At 56.0% G+C, this 17288-nt stretch overlaps 1 protein-coding gene across 4 annotated transcripts in view; it reads left to right on the forward strand.

Annotated features, from left to right (window-relative positions):
• LOC136405169 (tyrosine-protein phosphatase non-receptor type substrate 1-like) overlaps nucleotides 1-10041 on the forward strand; it is a 42741-nt gene extending 32700 nt beyond the window's left edge. For 3 of the 4 annotated variants that reach the window (XM_066384262.1, XM_066384263.1, XM_066384264.1), the window contains exons 7-9: nucleotides 236-260; nucleotides 6687-6738; nucleotides 8892-10041. In XM_066384262.1, the coding sequence (XP_066240359.1) occupies nucleotides 236-260; nucleotides 6687-6738; nucleotides 8892-9146 (332 nt within the window). In that variant the 3' untranslated portion in view covers nucleotides 9147-10041. The remainder of the gene's footprint in view (nucleotides 1-235; nucleotides 261-6686; nucleotides 6739-8891) is intronic. The other variant, XM_066384265.1, reaches the window with a different exon arrangement.
• Nucleotides 10042-17288: the final 7247 nt, after the last annotated feature.

A 17288-nucleotide genomic window follows, 5' to 3' on the forward strand; every position in this document is an offset into this window, starting at 1 on the left:
GAGAAAGCAGGAAGGCCCAGCTCCAGGTCTCCCTCCATGGGAAATACTGGACCACCCCGCTGGGGCGAGTGTGGGGTTTCCCGTGGTGGGGAGGAGGTACGATTTCAATACCTTCTCTCCGTGTCACCGGAGGAAACCTTGGTCCGCTGCCCTCCCCCCCCCCCAAAAAAAAAGTCACATAAGCAAAGTCTGTTTCTAGGTTAAATAACTGGCTTTTGTTTCTTTCCTCTTCCAGCCAAGGGCTCCACGTCTTCCACAAGGTAAGCGCATCGCTGGGCCGGACGCTTTTGCAATTGTTACTTTGTGGTCCAGTGCTCCCCCTCCCCCGCATTAGAAAGCACCATCCGTATTCAGTGACCCTCACCCCGCGCCAGTCAACCTTTCTATGCTTTTCCTTGGGAGGCTCGTCGGGCCGGGCCTTTTTAAAACTATCGTCTCAGACGAGGGGACTTGCGTGCGAGCACGGAGGCGCTAGCTTCTTGCGCGCCGCCCACAGATGGCGAGGCTCCTATGAAAGCCAGTTCCGGCTGTGGCAGAAGCCTCCCGTGCACGCTCCTCCTCCCCGCCCGCCCCCGCCCCCCAGATTCAAGTTGTGTACTTTGCTCTTTCCTCCACTCACTAAATATTTATTGAGTCCCTTGGCACGGCTGGCCCTGGGAAGGCCGGGCGAGCAGGAGAGAAAAGCCACCTGTGACCTCCTGGCGCGTGCGCCCTGCTCGGAGGCCGAGGCGATGACATTACGTCACAGATGGTGCCGCGGTGTGTTGATTTGTGTCTTCATTGATTTTTGTTTGTTTGTTTGTTTGCTGAGTCCCTGTACTGTGTGCCAGCTCTGTTCTGAGGGCTGGGGGTACAGCAGCGAACGAAATCAATCCGGACCGGACGGAAATGGGGTGCAGACAGCAGCATGAGAGAAGCAGGCAGTTGAAACGTGGAGGCAAAATGATATAGAATGTCTCGGCGGAGGGTGACAGATCACACAGAGGCAGGGGAGGGAGATTTATGGCCGGGCTATCTCTGGCAGAGGGAGGGGCCACCTCTGAAGAGGTGAGTGGGGGTTCTGCCGTGGAGAGCATGCAGCAGAGGTGGTTGCGAGCTGAGCACCGAGGTGACATGTGCCGGGAGTCGCTGCAGAGGCCGGTGCGTAGCACCCCCATGATCTACCGTGTGAGTGCACCTGCTCGCAGATATAGACACATCTGTCCTAGGAGCAGTAAATACAAAGTATCCTTCGGTTCAGACCGGTTTAGGTCAGGTTGTGCCATCAAAATGGGTTTGGCCATCTTTGATTTTTTTTAATATCTATGGCTTGGTGGATTTCAGAATTGCAGAGCAGGAAATGAAGGTTTGAAGTGGAGGCCAGTGGGGTTTTAGTCCCAGTGGGATGAGGAGCCACAGGGGGGAGATGATCGGACTTTTGTTTTTAAAAGTGTGACCCTATGTGTGTCATGTCATAGGTGGTGAGGGTGGGAGGCAGAGAGGCTGGAGGCAGCGTCAGCGGTGGTCCCAGCAGAGGACAATGGCCTCAGCCAGGGTGGGGGGATGGGCTGAGAAATGGGTCAGACTCTGGATGTATTTCGGAGGTATAGCTAAGAGGACTTGCTGATGGACTGAATGTAAAGTCAAGGACAGTCCCAAGGTTGGGGACCATGGGAGTGCTGTGTGTATGTGCGTGTACAACAAGTATTCTCTTTTGCAAAGGCAAAGCTTGGCTTCCACCTTTTGCTCAAAAACCTTCAGCAGCTCTCGTGGTCCTCAGGATGGTCCAGTGGCCTCCTGAGGCCTCCAAGCCTCTCGCGGGCTGGCCCTGCTGGCACGGGCAGTCTCACTTCCGGCCACTCCGCGGGGTTCGCGTGCTGTGACCCAGCCACGCTGCGCCCCCTTCACACCCTCCCTGGCCCTGTGCGCGAGTCTCTCTCTGCCTGAGACGGGCTCCCCGAGCTCTGCTCACTCACCACCCAGGGTGCCCACAGCCCCCGGGGGCTCTGTGGACAGCGCCCCTGGAGTTGTGTGCCACAGAAGCAAAAGCGGGCCAGCCCTTCTTCCACCTGCGTGTCCTCTGGTCTCAGCAAGGGCGTTATCCCCTCCGGGACTGAGAGCCCCTCGTGTGAAGTCTCCGGGGAGTCCTTCATGGACACCCCATCGCGTGGGCGAGCTGGGTCTGCAGTTGTCCCCAGGTGGTCACCCCTCCCTCTCGAGGGCGGGACTGTTTCCTCCTGTTCACCGCTAAGAGCAGCTGGACGGGGCTCTGGGCCTGGCATGGAATAGGGTCTCGGGAGAGGTTTGTTAAATGAAGAAATGAATGCATGAGCGGATGAGTGAGTGGGTGAATGAACAAATACCGTCCCCAAAACCACTGTGGCCACCTCCGTGTCCTCCCTCTCTGAGTCCCTGACGCTCTCCCTCCCCGTGGCTTCACGGCCCCAGATAGGAGAGCATCTCTCTTTTTTTGTTTGTTTCGTGATTATGGTTGTCATTGTTTTTGACTTATCTCCCCAACTAGACAGTAAGTTCTGGAAGAAAGGGGCAGTGTCAGCAATAATAATAATTACCATTATTATAATTATAATAAGAACACCAGACGACAGCTCCAGCAGCTAACGTTTACTGAGCTCTCACCGGGTTCCAGGAACCTGTTGTATGCCGTTGCCGATATTGGCCCCAAGGCGACTTGGATGATCACAGAAACCCTACGATTTACTATTACCCCGAAGTAATTGAACAGCGGTTCTCAGAACTTCCGTGTGTATCAGAACCCTCTGGAGGGCTTGCTGTAGAACACGGATTTCTGCGCCCCGCCCCCAGAGCTCCGGACGATAAATCCGTATCTCCAACAAGTGCAGGTGCTGCGGAGACATCACCACTCGCTCCTGAGCCAGCCTTGGAGAACCTCAGTTCTATTATTTTTTTTAAAAAAAGACTTTTATTTATTGATTTTAGAGAGAGGAGAGAAAGTGGGGGGAAAAGCAGGAAGCATCAACTCATAAGTAGGTGCTGGTCGTATGAGCCTTGACCGGGCAAGCCCTGAGTTTTAAACCGGACGACCTCGGCATTCCCAGTCGATGCTTCATCCACGGCGCCACCCACAGGTCAGGCTTTAGAGCCCCTGTCCTAGGAGGCTATCGCTGTGTGGCTGAGGACACTGAGGCTCAGAGGAGTCGTGTGACCTTCCCAAGGTCCCACAGCCAGTGAGTGCGGGCGCTGGGACTCCAGCCCAGATCTCTCCGACGCTGGAGCTAACGATCTCGGCACCCATGCCTCGTGCTGCCTGTTTCTTCTTCCCCAGAGAAGCGAACCGTTTTCTGCCTGTTCTTTTTCTAAAAAAAAAAATTTCCAGCGTGAGCCTACCCAGGGAGCCGGGAGATCGCTGGCTCCCCTTTCATCTCTCTAAACCAAAGCGATGGCAAGCGAGTGAGCACTAATGGTGGCTTTCCGCGTAGCAGCCTTGCTTCCGCGCGCGAGGCGGGCTGGGATCAGACGCTCGCTTTCCGGAGGACGGAGGACCGCGGCGTGGGGAGCGCGGAGCACCGCGGGGGGTGCGGGGGGGGAGGGCGCCAAGGGGGATGCCGCTGCTTTGAGCTCAGAGGGCCCTGAAGGCTGCCGGGCCCGTGGAGGGTCGGGGCTATGTCTAACTCCCCGCGCGTGGAACGTACAGGCAAGCACGTTGTCTGTCATCTTCCCCGGGCTCAGACGGCGGAGTGTGTCTGCTCCCTTAATTGGGCACCCGGGCGCGTTCAGTCGGCCATTTGTTCACTCGTCAGACGTTCGCAGCGTTGATCCTCGAAATATTTCGGGTTTCCCTGATTCTTTCATCTATCCATTTGATGGAAGCCCCAGCTCAGCGCCAGGCCTCAAGCTGGGGGATTGCAACAGGAAGCTGGAGAGACACTAGCCGCGGTCTCACTTTTGATTCAATGGGAGAGATATTCGTTCATTCATTCATTTATTCATTCATTCCTCAAGTACGTAAGGTGCGCTGACATTGCATCGGCCTATTACTGGTGTCAGGGCTCCCGCGGGGAAAGAGATGGGCCTACTAGACCCTGCCCACGTGGAGACCATGGTCCACTGGGCGGCAGGTGGCTACACAAGGCTGGAGGTTAGTACGCAGCCTGATGCAGGTGCTGACCCAATGAAATAAAGCTGGGCACCGGGCAGTGCAGGCGGTGGGGTGGGTGATCAGGGAAGGCTTCTCTGAGGAGGCGACATTTCGAAGATAGCTGAAGGATGAGAAGGCACCAGTCATGGGGAGAGCTGGAGCAGTAGTGGACCAGTGGACTGGGCAGAGGGAACAGCCAGGGCCAAGACCCTGAGGCAGGAGCAGTTGCAGACATTTGTGTGAATGTGGTGGAGGCAGCCAGGGCAGCTAGAGTGGAGTGAGCCCCGGGGAAGAGAGATGGGAGACCAGGGGCAGGTCCTGTGGGCCTCACCCGGCAGGTGACAGAGATGGACTTCACTGTGTCAGGGGGAAGGCTTGAGAGTTTTGAGCAGAAAAATGCTAATGCCATCATTTGTGCGTTTTACACGTGGGGAATGGTGCGCAGAGGGGCAGGAGTAGAGGCAAGAACACAGGGAGGAGGCACCCCGGGAGTCTCGGGAGCTGGGGTGTGGAGGTGATGGAGTGGGTGGGCCTGATATGTGTTTTGGGGGCAGAGGCAACAAGCCTTGTGGCGGATTAGACCTGGGTTGTAATGGAAGAGAGAGGAGACTCAGGGATGGCACCCACGCCTCTAGCCCGAGCACAGGGATGAGTAACAGCAGTACCACTCACGGAGATGGAGACCAGAGGAAAGACAGACACACAAAAATTGGATAATTTCTTCTAGTCTGTAATGTTGTCCTGGAAGAAAGGAAACCAGGGTTCTGAGAAAGGAGTTTGGGGGAGCGGTGGGGTTCAGTGAGGGTGTCCTGGAGAAAGGATTATGTGAAATAGGATCTGAGAGGAGAGAAGGAGTGAACTTGATGAAGAAGCAGAGAAGGCTGGGTGTGCAAAGGCCCTGGGGTAGTCTGATTGGCATTCATTCCAAGTCACTTTTGAGCACTTTTTGAGCACCCGTGGGGCAAGGAAGCATGGCAGGCAGGCAGATAGACACATAAACCAGATGGGAAAATCTACCAGGAGGTTTGAGATTGTCAAGGAGGTTCAGCCCAGACAGCTCATCCCTGCCAGAGGACCCTCCCCTGGGACAAAGCTGGGATTGAACGATACACCAGTTAACCAGGAGTGGTCAAGACCGCCGTTCAAGGCTGTTGTTGTGGACACATCAAGCACGCCACCTCAGGTAGCCTTCTTGAAGTATTTGGTGGCGGGTGAGCGGGGAGGTGAGGACAGGGGAGTGAGTGAGTCTCGGGGGGCAGGGTGTCAGCAGTGGCCAGACCACACAGGGCTTACCAGCAGGGTGGAGGGGCAGTGCGCTGGACTTGGCCCAGTGGGCCTGGGAAGCCCCAGAGGGGTTGGAAGCCGGTGGTGCGATGTGCATAGCAGCTGCGTGACCTCCCTTACCGGACGCTGTCCCCGCGCCTAGAGGGGTCGTTTCTGTGGCCACCTTGGGCACATCCTGCCCCAGAACAGCTTTCTGAGCCAAGCGCTCGTGCCAAGTCCATTAATAACCCCGCTGCCAGGCCCCGTTGCTCACTCCTGACATTATCCAGGCTCCCGGCCCCGGAATTCACGGCTGGAGAATCCGTACAACTTGTGCAGGACCAGAGGCGCGGGCTTGCTCTCCACCTTGACTGTGACCCTGCAGCGAGGCAAGCCACGCCTCCCATCACAGCATGCGGTGCCCGGGTGGCGTCTGTGCTAAACCAGGACACTTCATCCTTCCCCCTTCTTTCTATTTATTTATTTTAATGGTAACACCTAGATGTGTATAATACCGAGCAGTTGGAGAATATGGGAAACGAAAAAAAAGAAGAAAAACTAGCAGCCGAAGACCCCTGCTGTGAGCCAATCTGACTGCATCTCCTTCCAGTGTTACCCACACGGGTTTTTTTTCTTTGTTTTTTTTTTTTGTAATTGACATCATTTCACTGGGAATTTTTTCTCTCTCTTATAGTCATCGTTTCATGTAATCATGTGTAATGAAAAAACAAACCTCTTCATCAGCCTTTTAAATCTGCATTGAGGAGTCTATCCTAATTTCCTTACCCAGTCCCGGTGGGCGGGGCCGTACGGGGCCGACGCCCCGCCCCCCACTCTGCCCTGAGCCACGGGCCTGTGCGCATAAAGCTTTTTCTATATTTTGAATCCTCCTCCCCTCACCCCGGAAAAAAAAAAATGCAATTATGAGTCAAAAAGATGACACGCTTGACCTTACAAGCTCTGGCTCTGGCTAGGACACTTTCCAAAAGTGTCCTGGTTTGCCCCTCCCACCGGCAACGTATGAAAATGTCCGTTTCGCCATATCAGCCCCAGCACCGAGTATTATCATTTTTAAAGATTCTTGTCGGTAGAGTAGCTACCTAAAAAAAGAAAAAAAAAAAGTAATGCATTGCTTAAAACCCCTTTCTCATGAGACCGACTCCTTCGTCCAAACGTTCGGTAAGCCATTGTATTTCTGCGGTGGGCCACTCCTCCGTGTCCTCCGCCCGTAGAGGAAGTGGAATCTCGATGTTATTCTTATCAATGTGCACGAGCGTCTGAGACAGGGAGGATATTTTTATCCGTGTGTCTCTTTCCTTTTTAGGTTGCACGAGCCCGAGAAGAACGCCAGAGAAGTAACCCAGGTACAGTCCTTGGTGAGATGCCCTTCCCGGGAAGCGCGATGGTGTGATTCTCTTCCGCCAGCCAGCCGGAGCTGCAGATTCTGTGCTAAATTAAGACTTCTCTGCCCGGGGAGGGGTGGGCGGGGGAGCTCTCTGTTCGGCGTTTCTTCCTGGTTCTCTGCACATTCTCTCCCTCTGCTGCAGCCAGGGGTGCCTGACTCAGTGCCACCCCATTGCACACCTCCAGGGGGCGCCCTCCATGGTGTGTCCTATATAAACGGAGTCTGCAGGCTGCAGCCTTCCTTCCTGGGGATGGTGCCGTCCTGCCCACATGCCATTTGCCCAGGCAGGCCAGCCCCTCCTCTGTTGGAGAGACCCTGTGTCATCAATTACCTCCTGCAAGGACACCCTCCCTCCAGCTGGCCACATCTCCTTGTCATGACCGGGGCAGGCTTCCCAGGCGGCATGGCTGGCTGGCTGGCTGGCCTGCTCCCGAGAAGCTGAGCCTTCCCCGGGCTGATGCTGTCAGACCTCGGAGGAGGAGGGCTTCCCCTGCGTCTTGTAACCAGACAAGCCCTGCCCTGGCCCTGGAACAAGAGAACGCCAGCTGTCCTTGACATTTTCCTGGCTGTTGTCATCACTTTAGATGTGATCTGTTGGGGAAGAATCACGGGCCTGGTAAAACACGGGTCGCGTGTAGGCCAGAGTGTCGTGAGGCCTGCTCTCCTGACCCGGCACGGCCCCGAGGGGGGGCTGGGCCTGGGCACCAGCGCAGGTGGTAATTAGAAAAACAAGACAATTTCCAACCGTGGGAGACGGGGACCTTCTCTCTTGTCATTTTTACCTCTGGACTTCTTTCTGGAACCCTCCGGGGAAAGAATGGCAGTAGGAAGAACCGATCTCAGAAACTTGTACAAAATTCAGTCAGCAAAGGCTTGTTGAGCACCTACTATGCGCCCGGCCCTGGGCAGTGAGCAAGGCAGTCACCACCCAGCTCTTGGGGTGCGTGTCTGGGATTCTGGTGCCAGGTGCCAACCCTTGCCAGGGAGGGCATTTAATGCTGTTGGTGTGGGTTTCCTAGAGAGAAGTATGAGCGGGCAGGGCGTGGGGCGGAGGGGCTGTGTGTATGTGTGTGTGTGTGTGTGGTCAGACCACAGCTTTAGAATCCCACAGACTTTGTTTCTTCTCCAGCTGCGTGACTTTCACCAACTTCTTTAACCTCCCTGGGTCTTGGAGGTTTTTTTTTTACCTGTAAAAGGGGGCTCATCATTCCTACCAAGCAAGGTTGTGAGGGGACCTAAATAAGATGACCCAGGGGTCAGCCTCAGTTTCTGCACCATAACCCATGCCTCGTTGAATAAACAGGTCCATGAATAACGGTCCCCGCCCACCGGGGGATCCGCACTTACTCGGACCCCCAAACAGGCACTGCCCTGCGCGGTAGATGCTGTGGTGGAGACACATGGGCTGAGGAAGCGCGGGGAAGGAGCCCCGGACCCAGACGAAGGGGGGGGGGGTGTCTCAGTGTGTGGCAGAGACAGAGAGAGGGACAGATAGAGACAGACAGATAGGAAGGGAGAGAGATGAGAAACATCAATTCTTCGTTGCGGCTCTTTAGTTGTTCATTGATTGTTTTCTCATATGTGCCTTGACCCGGGGGCTACAGCAGACCAAGCGACCCCTTGCTCGAGCCAGCGACCTTGGGCTCAAGCTTGGGTGAATCTTGCTCAAACCAGATGAGCCCTCACTCAAGCTGGCGACCTCGGAGGGTCTTGAACCTGGGTCCTGTGCTTCCCAGTCCACTGCGCCCCCATCTGGTCAGGCAAGCAGTGCTTGTCCTTGAATGGACAAGGTGGACTGAATCCATGACAAGAAGGAGGGGGACAGGCGCTAGGCGGAGGGGGGAGTACTGGCAAGGCGGGACAGAACCGTGGGAGGAGGGTGACATTGAGTCAGGGCTGGGAGGTGACCACCGTGGCGTTCAGGAAGATCCGCAGGCTCTGTGTGTGTGTGTGTGGAGGGGGTGGATCAGAGACAGTGACGTTGGCCAGAGAAGAGCTGGGTGTGAATTACGGCTGAGTCACTGGCGGTCGAGAGGCGACAGAATCATCCAGACCTGGTGCTAATGAGTCAAGCAGGGAAGGCCTCTCGGGGCTCCAGAATGACCGTCTCTCCATCTCACTTAGATCCAGGACAACAACGACATCACGTACGCAGACCTGAACCTGCCCAAGAGGAAGAAGTCGGCCGCCCGGGCCGCGGAGTCCAACAACCACACGGAGTACGCCAGCATTCAGTCCGTCCGGCCGCCGGCGCCCGAGGACACCCTGACCTACGCCGACCTGGACATGGTCCACCTGAACCGGGCCCCCAAACAGCCGGCCCCCAAGCCCGAGCCGTCCCACTCGGAGTATGCCAGCGTCCAGGTCCCGCGGAAGTGAACAGGGCCTAGGTCTTCTCTTCTGGGTCTGCGCCCGTGAGCCTTCCTGCCCCACGTGGGACAGCCAGCCCAGTGCCCGGAGGGGCCGGGGTGGCACAGGTCTTGCTTGGGACCCAAGGATGAGGCTGGCTTTTGTCTCCCCAACCCACGTGGCTTTCCAGTATTCCAGGGTGGCGATGCCCACCCCCCCACCGCTCCCCCTGCATTGCCAAACACGGAGGCTGATGCCACCAGACCATCGGGGAACGTGAGCTGCCAGGGGTCCGAGGACTCTCAGGCCTCTCTCCGTCAGCCACGGGGCCTGGTCATGGCCTTGGAGATATCTGCTCAACAGCCTCCTGGACACTGTGCAGTCTGATCTTCCAAGGAGAGGAGGGAGGAAAAGTCCACCCGCTTCTTGTACCATCATCACCACCTCCACCACCTCCACCATCCCGCTGGGGCTTTGGGAGAAGTTCTGTTTAGCTTAAACTGCCACATTCAAGGAGAAGGTAGAAAAAAACAAACAACGACCTAACAACCCTGGGACCACGTCCTGAGACTCACTGAGGTTGCTGCCAGCAGTCCTGGTGACCCGCAGCCCTGGACTGACAAGTCACAAGCCCCAGGGAGGGGAGAGGACCCTCCGGGGACTCCTCCACCACCAAGGCCACCAAGAACTGAGCAACAAGACCCTGCTCCTCCGGCCCTCCCTCCGAGGCTCCGAGGCTCCGAGGCCCCGGAGGCCCCGGCTTCCTGACCGCCACGCCCGCGCGGCCCCGCCTCTCCTCTCTAGACCCGAGCTTGCTTCTCCCGGCTAGCACTAAACTAACTCAGCAACATGCAGCTGTGGACGCCTGTAAATTATTGATCAATGTGAAACGTGCAATCTTGAAACCGAGGTGTTAGAAAATTTGCTCTGTGGTGTTTCGTTTTGTGTTTATTTTTTTTATTGTTGTTGTTTTTTTTCTTTCTTTCTTTCTTTAAAACAACGGCAGCATATCTTGGCTCCTTGTCACGCACGTGTCGAAGTGCATCCGGGGTTGGGTCTCATGCCGTCTAGGGCTCAGCAGTCGGGCTTCCCGGAGGGGAGATCCTGCAGTGGAAAGTGGGTTCCTCCCGTGTCCGGGGGCCCCAAGGATGGGGAAGGAGCTTCCTCCAGTTGGGCTGCTCCACGGAGATGCTGAAGCCTTCTCTCCGGGACTGAACTGGCCACGTTCCCCGCCTCGCCACGTGGTGGGCGCCGCTGCCTTCCTGCCCCCGGCGTGGTGAGCCCGAACCCGCCAGTGCTCCTGCAGGCTGCCCCCTGCACCTTGCCGTCTTGTCCGTCTGTTCACCCGGGAAGGGGACAGGAGAGACACCGTCCCTCCCCGCCATTCCTCATAAGCACTTTAGGGCCGTGCAGGGTAGGAAGCTGTGCCTGGCTTTTCCCTCCACCCCTCTCGCGGCCTTCCCCGCTCCCGCCGCCACCCCCCCCCCCCGTTCCTTCCAGCTCTCTGAGCTGAGCCCTGCAGGACGCATCTCCCGTTTCTGCTCTCAGACCCTATCAGGATGAAACCGGAATACATCCCAGACAGACAGGTGGCCTGCGCAGCCCCAAAGCCAAGGCTGACCCACCTCTCCGTCCCTCTGTCTCAGGCGGTCGGGCAGAGACTGTGACCCGTTGTCCTCTGACCCCCACCTGCCCTTCTAATTCAGGGCCACAGCCTGGCTGGGCCCGGGGCCAGCACAGGTGGCACGCTGCCTATTCCGTCTCCACGTGTCACCCCCCAGCTCTCGGAGCCGAGACACTCGTCGTCACTGCCCACCCCCACCCCACCCCCACCCCCGCCCTGGGTCCAGACATTTGGTGCCCAAGGAATTGTTGGCTTAGGCCTTCAGGGCAAGAGAGAAGCTGGCCCGTCCTGCCTTGGGCAGCACAGCCTACAGGGAGGACTCGGGGAGCTGGGCACAGACTCTGTTCTCTGGGGGACGGTGATTTGATGTTTCACATGACGGCATCCAGGGATGAGCGGAGCCAGAGGGCCGTGTGGGCAGCTTTGGCCCGATGCGCTAGAATGTCTCTGTGGCATCTGGGAGCCCAGTGCCCCCCCAGCCACCTGGCTTGGGCCATTTCCAAATTTCCAAAAGGTTGGCTTGTAAACCTTGGTCACCCTCGGTCACCCTCTCTTCTGCCCAGAGAGAATGCACACACCCGTACACACTCACGCGGAATCTTGAAAGAATGTTTTCTTGGTGCCATTTTAATTTAATTTAATTTTGGATTTTGGAAGGGGAGCCGGGGACTGAGGCCGAGGGAGCCGTGTCGTTAGTTTTCAGCCGACGGGCAGCCCGGAGTCTCGTACCGTGTGTATCGAACGAACCCCAGGAAAAGGAAGAGGTCGAGACAACGGTGCGGAAGGAGCGTGGTTTGGAGAGTTTATTTTAAGACTGCTGGGAAGGAAACAGGCCCCATTTTTGTATATAGTTGCAACTTAAACTTTTTGGCTTGCAAAATATTTTTGTAATAAAGATTTCTGGGTAACAACAATCCCTTGGGGTGCTGAGTGTCCTTGTCTCTCGTGAGTATATCCCCCCCCACCCCCACCCCCGCGTCCAGGAGCCCAGAAGAAGATGGCGTGTGGGGTCCCCTCTCTTGGGTTTTAAATAGACACAGAGACTCTGATTTCCCGGCTCGGAGGGAGTGAGTGTGAGGCTGTGCCCAAGGCACCTGCGTGGGCGGGATTCCCACAGACAACTGAGTTTGAACCCCGACGCTGCAGGAATTCAATCCGCTCTCCTCTCTGATTCAGGTCCGTCATCAGCTAGCGGGGACAGTAACACCCCCAGCCAGGGTTACTGTGGGATTAAAGGGGGTCAGAAGGCACCAAGCCCTCTGCTTGGGACACGCAGTCCTTCACTCAGCATTGGGTCTTTTCTCCCCTCCCCCCACCAAACATTGCACATCCGGGGTCTGGTCACCCCTCCCCGCACGCAGGATCTTGGACAAGCAGGACCTCACTTTCCCAAATGCAGAAACCTACTGCGCGTCCTAGAAGATCCTTGCCAGATGATCCATGTCAAGTGCTAGGACCTAGTAGGTGCTCAGTAAACACCAGCTTCCTCACCTGCCCTCCGTGAGTCTGTTAATAATAGGAATGGCCATGCTATAATATTTCATGCTCACGGGTGTGTTGGTACTTTTCATTGATTAAACTCATCGACCTCACAACTCGGGGGAGGTCATTTTATTGACCTCGTGTTATAGACAAGACAGAGAGAGGCGACGTAGCTTCCAGAGGGTCACACAGCTAATGAGTGATGTTGCTGGGACTCAGAACTCCAGCTTCCTGACTCCAGTGCCCAGCTTGTCACCAGCGAGCTCACCTCGACACCTCGCGTCTTGCTGCGGACAGTGCAGGGTGGCGACATGCCGAGCATTTCCAGGTACTCACTTGTCTAATCCCTCCCAGCCACCGTGTGAGACCGGAACTCCCGTTATCCATATTGTACAGGTGAATGAGCTCTGCGAAGGCACAGAGGGGTCAAGTCACTTCCCCAGTGTCCCGGAGCAGAGCTAGGGTTTGAACCCCAGGAGTCTGGCTCTTCCCCACCACACTCTGCCACCTCCTTTAACTGTCATCACTGTCAGCAGTGCTCATGGCCATAAAAAATTTTAAAAAAAGATTTTATTGACTTTAGAGCGAGGGGAACACTGACTACTTGTTCCATGTATTCATGCATTCATTGGTTGGTTCTGGTATGTACCCTGACTAGGGATCGAACCTGCAACCCTGGTGTAAAGGGATGAATCTCTAACCAACGGTGCAACCCGACCCGGGCTGCTCACGCCCCTTTTGCAGAGAAGGACAGATGAGGCTCAGGGCGTGCACGTGACCTGACCTGACCAATCACACAGGAATCTGTACTTGAGCAGAGAGACTTGCACTCAGATGGGTTAGGGCCCCGGAGACTGAGCCCTTGGCCTCATCCATGTGAGCGGTGACCATCTGAAGGCACAGAGCCTCCTGCAGGGCTGGGAGGTCCCCTGCCTCCCAGGCCAGGACCTTGGCTGCGCTGAAGAACTCAGCGCTCTGTGACATCTGTGTGCTACTCGCGGGATGAGGTATTGGAGGCATGGCTCCAGGCTGAGTGGGCGGAAAGATGCCTTCTGTTTTTCTGGGAAGGTGTGGGGGGGAGGAATGAAGAACTGCGTGTCCAAGGAGACGGGGCGGGGTGGGGGGGGAGACACAGATTTCCTGCAGCACCTGGGCGGGGGTGGGGGGGTGGGGGGGGAGACACAGATTCCCTGCAGCACCTGGGCGGGGGTGGGGGGGTGGGGGGGGAGACACAGATTCCCTGCAGCACCCGGGCGGGGGTGGGGGGGTGGGGGGGGAGACACAGATTCCCTGCAGCACCTGGGCGGGGGTGGGGGGGTGGGGGGGGAGACACAGATTCCCTGCAGCACCCGGGCGGGGCTTCTCCAGGGCTCCAACCCCTCCCCCCCAACTCCGTGCAGATTGGCAGCCCAAACGAGCGTTGATAGGAGCCAAGGGACCCTCTTCCTGCCTGCCAAGAACTCAGGCCAGCATTGGCATTTATTGGACACCTCCTGCGGGATCCCGGTGCAAAGGAGAAAGAGGGGAACCCCCGACTCCGTGAGGCCCCCCAGAGACCCAGCCCACTTTACGTGATAATCAGGGGAAGCTCCGCCCCCTCCTCAAGACTCGAATGCCCAACTGCCAAAGCCACTGAGTCTTCTAGCATATCCCCTCCAGACATGTGTTTATCTTATTTCATTTCTATATAAGCCCTTACTATGTATTAACAGCCTTCTTCCAATTCTGTACAAATATTAACTATGTAACATCAATTCACTCCATCCTCTTAACAAACCGACGAGGTAGACACCAGACACCGTGATGATCCCTTGTTTAATTGAGACATTGAAGCACAGAGATATTACATATCTTGTCCAAAGGCCGCCATCCAGGAAGTGGTGCAGCCGGGGGTGTGGGTGGGCACTGGGTGGGCAGCTGAAGGGGGGGCTGGGGGTTGCTGGAGAGACAGCGGTGCCCTCAGACACTGTTGGGGTGCCCTGAGCTCTACAAGGAGCCACAAACACCACGTGGTCGCACCCCAAAGAGCATCAGGGCTGTCCCAGGCCCCTGCCTGATCACCAGCCAGCAGATGTGCCCTTGGGGGTTCCCCAGGTTTGGTCTGCCACCCTCTGGGGTCCCCAATGCACCCGTCCCTTAACCACAGCACGGTGCTTGACCAAGGTCCGGGTTTGTTCTCCAAATGCAAGATTATGAAATTGTAAATGCTTTCGAAAAACATGTTCCCTAGATGTTAAAAGCAGGCAGGGCTTGGTGACAGAAGTCGGGGCGGGGGGGGGGGGCTATCGTTGGAGGGAGCGGCGATGGAGGCCCTGGAAGGTGCTGGAAGGTGCTGGAAGGTGCTGGAAGGCACGATGGGTGAGGGGAGTGGCTCCCCCCTCCAAGCGGTGGTTACACACGGGCTCGCACATGGAAGAGGCCTTCCGTGGTGGCTTCGCACGTCCGCACTTCCCTGTGTGCAAGTTTTACCTCCGAGTTTCAAAGAGACTGGTGCCCCGTGCCCCTGGGGACTTGACCCCCAACTTTGATGCCTGCTCCAGCCTGGCAGTTTCTTAAAGATGGTGTCAACGCTTTATTTTTGGTCCCCAAGCCCAGCTCAGGGCCCGGTTCCCAGGAGGGGTTCGGGGGAGTGTGGCTGAGTTCATTTGAAAGATAGCATCCCAGTGACCAAAATAGCACACGGAACAGTGAGAGAAAAAGTGCCAAGCTGGGCGTGAAGACCGAGGCTGGCTCCCGGGGCGAGCCGTCTAGCTGTCATCTCATCGACTGAGACTCCCTTAATTACTGTCCTCACTCATCCAACGCCCTCCCCTTTCCCCAGGGTGACAGAGGCAGCAGCTCACACAGTCCTCACCCTGTGACCCTGGGCAAACAGCTTCCCCTCCAAGCCTTGGTTGGGTCACCTGAGGAATGGGACAATAGATGTCTTCACCGCAAGGGGCTTCTCATGAAGGTCAGATAGAGTCGACCTAGATCTAAGACCCTGTGCAACAGAGTGGGGCAGAGAGCAGTCTACGTACACACCTCCCTACACACTCACACATCACACACCTCACGTGCATTCATATACACACACTCACACTCTCACACTCACCCCTTCACACCCCCACACTTGCATACGGTCCTGCACAATCATGCTCATAATCACTGGCACGTTTACATACATAGTCTCGCCCAATCACATCCATGTGCGTTCACACTCACACATTCACACCCATGTATTCATACATATTCACACACACACACACACACACACACACACACACACACACACACAGGCCAAGTTCGCGGAGGAGCTCAGAGATGGTGGGACTCCTCTTCCGGCTGAAATAGTTTTATTAAGTCCCTCCCTCCCTCCCTCCCTCAGTAGCCTGGGCTTCCTCTCACCAACTTTGGGGACTCCAGCACCCCAGCCTGGTTTTCAGGGTCCTCTTCCTTCACCCCACCTGACCTTCCTGAGGACACTTCCTGCTCTTCCCCAGCCCAGACTGGGCTCTCTGTCCACACCAGGTGGATGTCCCTGTGACTGTCCTGGCCCCACAGTGAGTCACCCTGCAGTAATGTAGTGCCTCCCCAACCAGACCACGGCCATGAACTTCATTTCCTACCTTTAGGATCCAGCCCCTGGGGAAAGGGGGACTGAAGGCCGCCTGGTGCCAGACAGGAGTCTGGGGGCTTGAATTCTTGATTTCACCGAAATGTTACAACGTTACAGCCTTTGGATATAGGATGGGTACTGCGGGGTTCATGTCACAGATAAGAAAATTGGGTCTCTCAACAGTAAAGAGATAAGCTCAAGATCACTCACTCAGCCAATAATTACCTCTCAAGCTCCCACAGTGAACTTGCCCAGTGCAAAATTTCTGCAGCAACATTGTTGAGGAAAGAAAGATGGGCCACACCCCTGTGAGCTCATGGGCCGTGAGGGAGTCGGAGCATCTGGTAATTCCAATACAATTAGGAATGCTGCTAGAACAGGGGTGGGTGGTGGGTGGGGGCAGCGTGAGATTTCCAGGAAGCTATCAAACACGAGACCTACAGCTACAGAACGAACACATTAACGAGTGAGCCGGCCGGAGGGGTCAGCTGATTCCAAGAGTCCAGTAAATGGGTGTTTACAGATTTCCCAAAAAGGAAGAGAGAAGATTTTTTTTAGGTTGATGTTCTCTAAGATGACAAAAAAAAAAAAAAAAGAATCATACCTTTGGAGTTATTATTTCTAAAGACAGAAGTCAGTGGCACCTCTCCTGGACAAAAATGTACGAATTAGCGTGCGCCTTTACAAAAACCTAGGCCCTCATCAAATAGCCAGGTCAGACTCAGGCACAGAGCACGCAGAATTAACTAACCCCTTCGACGGCCTTTTTAAACAACGCCCCAGGACGGCGATAAAAAAGGACGTAATAGCATCTTTCGTCTTATTTCTCAGTTTCAGGAGAAGGCCCACGGGCCTCCCTCAGCCGACCACAGGGCAGAAAAGCCTCCTGAAAGGGAAATCCTTGAGCTGAGGCTTGAGGAATGTGGACGAAGGAGTCAGAGAGGTTATGAAAGAGGCAGGGCCAAGCCCAAGAAAGCTGGCCCGGTGTGGGCTGGCCCCTGCTGAACTCTGCAGCCCTCTACAGCACTGCTCTCCCCACCACTCCCTGCGACATCAGGGGCCTGTCAGTTCCTGGAACGAACCACAGGGCCTTTGCATATGCTGCTCCCTCTGCCGGGAACACTTGCTGGGTCTTTCCTGCTAGACCTCCAATCCAAAGATTGGGCCAAGTTTCTTTGTTCAAACACCATGGTAACACTCCTGCCTGGAACTTCTCTTCTGTAAGGTCTGTCACCGTTTGCAATCACACGGGGACCCTGTGATTATTTGATTAACATCCCTCCCCTCCACTGCCCTGGGAGCTGCCTTGGGGCGAGGAAGGTGTTGCCATTGCTCAGCAATGTACTCCTCCGCCCAGCCCCTAGAAGGCATCCAGTAAATATCTGTTGGCTGCGTAGGAGGAGGAATGAAGGGATAGGAGGAAGGCAGGAGGAGGGCGGAAAGGAAAACATGAGAGTAATGTAAAAAA

The sequence above is a fragment of the Saccopteryx leptura genome, chromosome 5 (assembly GCF_036850995.1).
Source record: "Saccopteryx leptura isolate mSacLep1 chromosome 5, mSacLep1_pri_phased_curated, whole genome shotgun sequence".
NCBI classification, from domain to species: Eukaryota; Metazoa; Chordata; class Mammalia; order Chiroptera; family Emballonuridae; genus Saccopteryx; species Saccopteryx leptura.